General features: G+C 34.2%; 1 protein-coding gene across 1 annotated transcript; it reads left to right on the top strand.

Annotated features, from left to right (window-relative positions):
- Nucleotides 1-2,707: 2,707 nt before the first annotated feature.
- Nucleotides 2,708-3,356, top strand: LOC143607066 (uncharacterized). Its single transcript, XM_077082641.1, has 2 exons — nucleotides 2,708-2,836; nucleotides 3,003-3,356. The coding sequence occupies exons 1-2, from the start codon at nucleotides 2,708-2,710 to the stop codon at nucleotides 3,354-3,356; spliced, it is 483 nt and encodes a 160-aa protein (XP_076938756.1).
- Nucleotides 3,357-9,508: the final 6,152 nt, after the last annotated feature.

Raw genomic sequence — 9,508 nt, 5'->3', positions numbered from 1 at the left:
AAAAGCTTATCTGCAATTTTCCAGAATTTTTCATGATATTTGACTATTTTTCACCATTTTTAGCCAAAACCGAGCATTAAATTCACCAAATATTCATCCTTTACCAAAAAATTACCAAATATTCACAGAACTCATATTTTCATGTGTAGATCATCCCTGTAAAATTTCATGACCTAACTCTAAACCTACCACAATCTGTCCAAAAACTCCAAAACCGAACATAAACCGAATATACCTTTCGATCTCCGCCACTACAAGCTACAAACTCGTTTTTCCGCCTTATCTTCCACTAAATACAGAACCTACAACCAACATACCACAATACCAAGCAAGTTACACTTACGATCAAGCCTCTTACACTATAGTTTCGGTTATTGTTCCAAAACTAAAGTTTAAACCGTAAAAATTCGTTTTTGGTCCGTTTAACTCCTTTCTTGGACCAAGATCCCTTGTATAACCCGTATACATCACTTGATCATGCAAGAATCGGTTTTCATCTTTGAAACCTCATTTTCTTGCTAATAAACTCAAGAAACGAAGATGGAAACGTATATAACTCGATTTTTACCTTGTTTCTCTTGCTAAAATTCCGGGTTTTTGAGTGGAAATGTGGAGAGAACACAAGGATCTTGAAGAGTTGTTGTAAAAAAAAAATAACAAGGCAATGGGGGTTATCCCCTATGCCGATCGGAATGTATGAGGGGTGGGGTGGGACCCACCTCTCCATTTCTAGCCACATGTTTGGATTCTCGAAATCCGGATAATGTTTTGGATAATCTGGTTCAGTTCGTTTTTCGGTTAAATGTTTAATTCGGCTTAAAACGAGGCTAAAACGATCGTTTTCGGCCTAAAAAATGAAATTTATATAAAACCGATTTAAAAAACTTTAAAAACTTAAACCATGACATTTATTAACTTAAAACATCATATTATTAATTATTGCGCATCTTTTTCGGCTTGATCGATCGTCTCTTGCTCGGTTTGGTATTAAAGGTTTCGTTTAACGTACCGTCGTACCATTAAATCGAAATTCTTTTTCTGTGCCGTACTTTACTTATCCCGAAGCATTAATGCTCCGTAAAATCACTAAATATTATAGATATTGTCTATAATTGAACCCTCGATTCGTTCGGGTTTCAATAACTATCGATCGATTAATCGCATATTCAATACGATGAATTATATATTCACGTACAATCAATCCAGTGAACCATGTATTCTTGTATAATTACTATGGTAATTCATGTACCCGACATTAAATATGACGTAACTATTGTCTACCGGTTAGGGTATACCGGGTTTCGTCGGAATCGTTACAGATAAACAGTGCCGTGCGTTAGTGATTGTTGATGCCTAAGGTTTTCCTTGTTAGTCAATCTGATTTGATCTTTGACAATTAATCTGTTAAGATAACATGAGATTACTGTTTTAGTTGCATGCTTGAACCCTAGGTGTGATTCTGTTCTTGTTAATTGTTAAACTTGTTTAAGTGTTTGTTGATTTCAAACAAAACCTGCTAGTGTGATCAACACTCGACAAAACTTCATAAGTGTTTCTTTATAATTGTTTTATAAATATAATTAAATAAACGAACAAACGTATGACATTGACCACATGCTCCTCTGGATTCGATACCTGACTTACCCTGTCTATAGGTAAAATTAGGTTTTTGCATGATCAGTACGACGCGGTCATCATTAAGCAACCTAAGTAACCTAAACTAGGAAGCAAAATCGACCTACTTACTAATAAGTGGTAAAACAAATATCACATATTGTTTGTTGTGATCTTTTAATTGAACATACACAGTACTAGTGAAGGGTCACGAAAGTCACAAGGTTAAACGTAGATCCATAGATTCCCTAAACACCGTGTTACAATTGTGATATCAGGCGTTGGGTACGAATAATCGATATCAAGTAGGCTAGGGAATGGTAGAAGGTGTCTTGAATTGATACCAACACTTATTGTGTTCTGTAATTTGCATATGATCCAATTATACGATTTTGACCCGTATGCTGTAATAGAATTAGATTAGTATTAGGTGTAATGGATCATATGCTTAATTTATTAGTATATTTGCCCATTCCATGTTAGTGGCTAGTTTAGATTAGTACTTCTTATTACCAAGGGGCACACCTCCACCTCACCCCACCTGTAATGAGAAAATGTTAACTAAACACTTCTATCACCATGTACTCATTCCTTTAATTCCCTAAGAATGTAACCCATGAATCTAACAAACAAAATCCAAATCAAGTACGTGCAAACTAGTCCTATCCCTTGGCGATTGCCAATACACATAAAATTGATGGAGGTTATTGACATTGACTACCGTCCATTAAATGTCTCATCACAGTGACCTAATAAATTTGAACTTATGAAACATTTATATCATTTCTTTTTTCAAGTGTGAAAAAGACCGTTTAACATAACTATGTACTGTTAGGCTTTTTGATATGTTTCTAAAGTATATTATCCATTTCTTGCAATATAGTGTTTTAGTTTTGAATATTTCACCAATAGTTAAGTTAGAATTACACAATTCAATGTCATAAAATCACAATATTTTTCTAATAATTTATGTTTTTGAGATCTACTTTAAATTAAATATGATCTAAGTTACTCTTTAAACCATGTTTTATCAGATTCCCCTAATATTTTAACAGTTATATAACACTTTTAACCTTGGGTTTAGTAATTTAAGATGGGGGTGAAATATTATAGTTTTAAAGTTGCATGTATCAACAAAAGCTTGACTGTTGAAGCGAATAATTTCATTATGAAAATTGACATGAGTGAAAGGGGCATTTTAGAAATTATAATCAATCCGAAGGTTACTTATGTATTCAACGACCTATAAATAACAACGTAGTAGCACATTGCAAAAGCACTCCAACAACACTATTCGTCACATACACTTTGTCATAGGAAAGATGTCTCCAATCACCCCTGAGATAAGAGCAAGTGCCTAAATTTTCACCGGTGACGAAGTTTGCAAGGAAAAAGCCAAGTCTCTTCTAAGAGAACATGGTCTTCCTGACGGTCTGTTGCCCGTAAGGGACGTTGAGGAACTTGGTTACGTGAAAGAAACTGGATTTGTGTGGCTCAAACAAAAGAATGAGATTACACACAAGTTCGAGAAGGCGGGGAAACAAGTTTCGTATGCTACTGAGATCACCTCATACTTTGAGAACTGTAAGATCAAAAAGTTGTCAGGAGTGAAGTCTAAAGAGATGATGATATGGATTTCACTCACTGAGATCTTCGTTGAGAGTCCAACGAGCGAAAAAGTCACCATGAAAACACCCACTGGAATCTCCAAGACCTTCCCGAAGGAGGCTTTCCAGGCTTAAGAGGTGCAGGCAGAGAATAAATGGTGGTTTGATCTACCATCGTTTCATGTAATTTGACTTGTTTTAAGTCAGTTCTGTCTGTTTAATGAATAATTTTGCTTTTATCATGTATTCATCATGTCGTTGAAATGATAAAACATGAGTTTCTTCTTTTATATTACTTTGAACTATGTTGTTTCATAATGTTATTACTAATTAGTAATTTCTAATAGCTTTACTAGAATAATTAAGATTTAATGGTAATATGAAATTTATTATAATCTAACAATACTATTAAAGCAAAACATATCGTCCACGTGTCATTCAACTAGCCTCTTCATATCAGTTGTCCACATGTTATTCAACTAGCCTCTCCATATCAATGTCACACCATTGCCAAGTCATCTATTTCCTTTCCTATTATTGTCAAATCATCTCACATACTATATTTAAACCTTAAGATTTTCCACCCTAATCATTTTAATCTCTCTCTCTCTCTGCTTACTAACTCCACCATCCACCATCTTCTATATTACGGTAATGTAGATTGAGATTAATCATTTTCCGGTAAGGTTATATATTATACTCTAATGGCCAACAATGTTATATGTATTTAAGGCAAAGTTAAATATTTTTTCGGTAAGGTTTTCCGATATGGTTTTATATTTATTTAAATTGTTATATGATTTTGTAATAATCTGTTTAGGTTGTATATCAAAATCCATGATTGAATTGCATTTTGAAGTTATTACGGTTTTCCGGTAAGACTTTCCGGTAAGATTTTTGTTTTCCTTTTTTGTTTGTACTTATATTAATTATTATATGATTTTCTTACAATCTCTTTAGCTTCTATATCAAAATAGAAGATACAATGGAGATTTTCACTATTTCGTTTTTTAGATAACGCGATTCAAATCTTCCATAATTGGTAATTTGTTTATTATATGATATTAATTTTAATATTTAATTTTCTCATTTTAGGTTATGTTCCCAACTTGATATAGCTAATTTCGCGAGTTGAAGATTTGTTGATAAGATATCTTATTTTTTTAACATTGATGTATATTTTTGTTATTATTCATGTATTTATGTATTTTTCGCAATTCATGTAATTTATTTGATTTTTATATAATCAATCATATATTGTTGTTGGTCAAAGTCCATTTAATATATTTTAATCAGAACCGATGTATTAAAGAAAAAATTATGTGTATCTTATATTTATCTATTTATTAATGATAATCTCTATAATTTATAATAATTATTATAACTTTAGTAAGTTTGTTATTATTAATTTATTACCTTTTCTAATTAGTTGTTAAATCTTATTTTGACATAAATAATAACATTTACACCTTACCATTTTTATATTTCAATATTTTTGATTTAAACATTATACTGTTATTATATTGTAAGATACATTATATTTCTAAATATAACCAAGAGTAAAGTTAAAATACAAAGAACAACAAAAATGAGAAATGTGAGAAGGAATCGAGTCCATTGATCTTAGATTTGAATGACTAAGATTATTTTAATAAATAAAAATTGATGAAAGGGCATCAAGGTAATAACCCACATTGTTGAGTTTCTCTCTCCACATTCAAGACACATGTCAATTCACCAATCATTTTAAACTGTCAATAACTTTTTCATACGACATTATTTTTTAAAAATAATTTCACCATAATAATAAGCATTTTTTTTATCTTTAATATGAGTATCATATTGTTATATAAAAATAAAAAAATAACAGTTTTTTAATTGTTTTTTTTGTTGTTCATTGTGTCTTTTAGTTGAATTTTCATATGAATTGTATTATAGATTTTGATCATTATATTTTTCAATTGATACTCATATTAAAGACAAAAATTAAAACAAAGATTACGTCATTGTGTCGTTTTGTTCATCATTAACTTTTAGTCATTGTGTAATACGTTCACTATCTTTTATTCGGATTGACATATGACAAATTCATTTAATTTGAGTAAATAGTATTGCGTTCATTGTATATTACGTTCAAGTCATTGTGTAATATGTTGTTTCCATTGTGTTTTACGTTTCAAGTCATTGTGTTATATATATTTACCAATTGTGTCTTACGTTTTAGGTCATTGTGTTATACGTATTCATCATTGTTTCTTACGTTTTAGGTCATTGTGTTATACGTATTCACCATTGTGCTTTACGTTTCAAGTTAAAGACACAATGGTGTGCGAAAAGACACAATGACAAAAAAACACAATGATAAGCGAAAAGACATAATGACGAAAAAAGACACAATGGAGAAAAAAGACACAATGATAGCGAAAAGAGACAATGGTGTGCGAAAAGACACAATGACGAAAAAAGACACAATGGCGAAAAAAGACACAATGATAAGCGAAAAGACACAATGGTGTGCGAAAAGACACAATGACGAAAAAAGACACAATGGCGAAAAAAGACACAATGATAAGCGAAAAGACACAATGGTGTGCGAAAAGACACAATGACGAAAAAGACACAATGATAAGCGAAAACACACAATGGTGTGAGAAAACACACAATGGTGTGCGAAAAAAAAATTGACGAAAAAGACAAAATGATAAGCGAAAAGACACAATGGTGTGGTGAAAATACACAATGGTGTGCGAAAAGACACAATGACGAAAAAAGACACAATGGTGTGCGAAAAGACATAATGGTGTGCGAAAGACACAATGACAATAAAAGACACAATTATAAGCGAAAAGACACAATGGTGTGCGAAAAGACACAATGACGAAAAAGACACAATGATAAGGGAAAAGACACAATGGTGTGCGAAAAAACACAATGGTGTGCGAAAAACACAATGACGAAAAAAGACACAATGATAAGCGAAAAGACACAATGGTGTGCGAAAGACACAATAACGTGATTTTTGTTCTAAATTTTATATAACAAAAATCATACTCATATTAAAGATAAAAAAATGCTAGTTATTATGATGAATTTTTAAAAAAATATATCATACGAAAAAGTTATAAACGTTCTAAAATGATGGGGGTATTAACATGTGTCTTGCCTGTGGAGAGAGAAAATATGTACAATTACCTATATACCCTTTTTCTTTTGGTCCCCACTTGACACATGTCAATTATTTATGGCTTCTCACACTTCTCATTTTTGTTACCCTTTGTAAAATAACTTCACTCAATTACGTTATATATGGAAAACCCAATAAGTAAGTTATAAAGTTTCCAGATTTTAATTACAAGATTTGCAATATAATAAGTTATTGCAAATAAGCATTTACATTATATTTTTGTTGGTGCATGATGTCAGTAGTTCAGTGTCATATGTCTTCTACGCTCGTAACGTCTTACGTAGGGATTCCGCACCTACGTAGAACGAGATATTCCGTGTAGATCCGGCTGGGAACCTACAATTGGTATCAGAGCTTTTGCTCATGATTGTGTGGTTCGGGATTATCACGCGGGTGTAGAAATCGTTCCGTTCGACTATTCGCGGGACGAGTTTTACCGAGTTTTTGTGTCCTACTCACCTCCCACCATCAAAAACAACCCATAACACCTTCACATACCTCGCAAAATCCAGAAATCAAACCTGCAAAAACATCGTGTTCATCAGGCGAAGTTGCCGTCACTGTTAGTAGGGTTTCGGCGAAGATATAAGGTTAAGCGAAGTTATCCACAACTTCGCCTACCTCTCAAGTTCGCTTATCTCAAGCGAAGTTATCCAGAACTTCACCTACTTCACAAGTTCGCTTATCTCAAGCGAAGTTATCTACAACTTCGCCGAATCAGACGAATTTAAAAAGGAAGCGAAGTTAAGAATTCTAGCGAAGTTAAGACTTAAGCGAAGTTATCCACAACTTCGCCTACAGTACTGTTAAGAATAAAATTTTTATTTTTCGAGTTTCTTTGTGTTTCGTGAAAGATGACTTCAATAAATATTACGGAACTGGTGAAGATGGAAGTGGAAGCGGGTTCAGCTACTAAGGCACCGAAGATGCTTAAGGGAACCGATTTTGTGGCGTGGAAGGATCGGTTTGAACAATATGTCAAGTACCAAGATGCTAAAATGTGGGTGTGCATTCAAGATGGATACATTCCACCAACTGCTGAGTATGAGGGTCGTGATCAGATTAAGAAATACAATAAGATGGAAGAAGAAGAAAAGAAAATGTATGAGGCTGAAAGCAAAGTCATGCAGCGATAACAATGGCTCTTCCACAAGAGATTCTTCACACCTTCAGGAAGTATAAAAGTGCTAGAGAACTTTGGGAAGCGCTTGGAAAGCCGATTTGAGGGTAATGTGGGGATTTGTGCATCAAAGATTAAACTACTTAAAACCCAATTCTCGGTGTTCAAGTACTTGAAGAATGAATCACTTGATGATATCATCACTAGATATTATCATCTGATGACAGAACTAAGCAATTATTCCATTGCTTACAAAGAAGATGAGATCGTGGAAAAGCTTCTTGATGCTCTCCCACCGCAATGGGAGATGTTCACTGTCTTGATGAGAGAAGACAAAGAGTTTGCCGACTATGACTTGGAAACAGCAGTCAACAAACTACGAACTTTTGAACTTAACATGGTTCGAAAAGAGACACCAACTGATCAGGTTCAGGATCCAGGAATGTATGGTGCAAAAGTTAACTCAAGTTCAAGTTCGAAGTCTGAATCATCTGCTTACTACTATAAGGGAGACTCGGGCGCTAACTCAACACATGAAGGTTATGTATCTCTCAACATGAATGGTGATGTGTGTTTTGTAGCTGGTGGATCAAATGCTTCTAAACCTCAAGCAACCAAGAGTAGTTTTTCCTCAAGTGTTCCTAACAACAACTACTCTAAGATGCCCATGAGTGTTAAATCTGCTGAACAGCAGTTTGCTCTCTATGCATCTTTCATTGCTTCGTATGAAAATTACATTCAAGTCAAGATTGTTGATCCTGCAACGTTAGACGAAGACTATGATCAGATCGACGCTGATGATCTGGAAGAGATGGATCTGCAGTGGCAGATGGCGATGATTGTGAGAAGGGTTACACGGTTTATGAAGAAGACTGGTAGGAAGTTTGTGGGTGAAAGACCAGGGTTGATAAGTCGAAGTTTAGGTGTTACAACTGTCAACAGAATGGCCACTTTGCGAAGGAGTGCACAAATGAACGTGTAGAACGCAGTCAGACCAGGTCTACACAACAGAGTGGTGGAAGTAATGAGAATAGAGCTATGATATCCAGACAGAACGGGGAGTACAACTGGAATCTGCATGTTGAGGAAGTGTTTGAACAGGCCAATTTGGCGAACATCGAAACTGCAGGAAGTGAGAAAGTGATTGGAGAAAATGAAGCCTACATGGCAGAAGTGACAGACCAGCTCACCGAGGTAAGTACCAAACTCCCTTGTACTAAATATGAAAATCTGTCTGAACAATTGACAACTATAACTGATCAGTTTGTTAGTTTGGATGCTCAATTTAAAACATTAAAAGAAGATCATCATTTCACTAAAGCTAGAGAAAATAGTTACAAGGTAAAAATAAAAGCTAGTGAGAAAGATATCAGAAGTCTTAAAGCAAGTCTAGCTGAAAAAATTCAAGTAATTGATCTTAGCTATGAAGTGTTAGAAGAGAAAACCAAACTAATAGCTGAAAGGGATAAACAGATAGCTGATCACCAGGTGAAAGTGGTGGAACTAAACAGAAAACTTGAGCAATTTAGAAATTCCTCCGCTATACTTGATCACCTCGTTAGTGATCAAGGTTCCCAGTTAAAAGGGGAGGAATTGGATATCATGAAGTTCCACCACCTTACAATCATAACTATACTTATGATCCTAGTAATCAGAAATCCGTTGATGTTGATTTTGGTCAGACAGTTCCGGTTAAGGTTACTATTAAAGAACTAGAAGTTAGTAAAGGGGAAACAAGTAAGCCTGTTTCGAGTGTTAAGATTTCGGTTCCTAGTCCTGTCTCATCAAACTTGGACAAGTCATCGAGTCGAGTGAGACAAAAGAAGAGGCAGTATTACAAAAACGTGGAGAGGAACATATATCAAATGAAAAGAAGTCTCCACTAAACCCGTATGTCCACCATATGTGAGACAAACGGGCAGTAATGCAGCCTTAACATCTAAAACAACTATTTAAAAGAAAGTTGAACACAGGAGTTGTTTT

This window comes from Bidens hawaiensis, unplaced genomic scaffold, assembly GCF_021521415.1.
Source record: "Bidens hawaiensis isolate Kalapana, Puna unplaced genomic scaffold, B.hawaiensis_p1.1 tig00079196_1, whole genome shotgun sequence".
In the NCBI taxonomy this organism is placed as follows: domain Eukaryota; kingdom Viridiplantae; phylum Streptophyta; class Magnoliopsida; order Asterales; family Asteraceae; genus Bidens; species Bidens hawaiensis.
The sequence above is the reverse complement of the archived record's forward strand: the minus strand, read 5'-3'. Positions and strand labels throughout refer to the sequence as shown.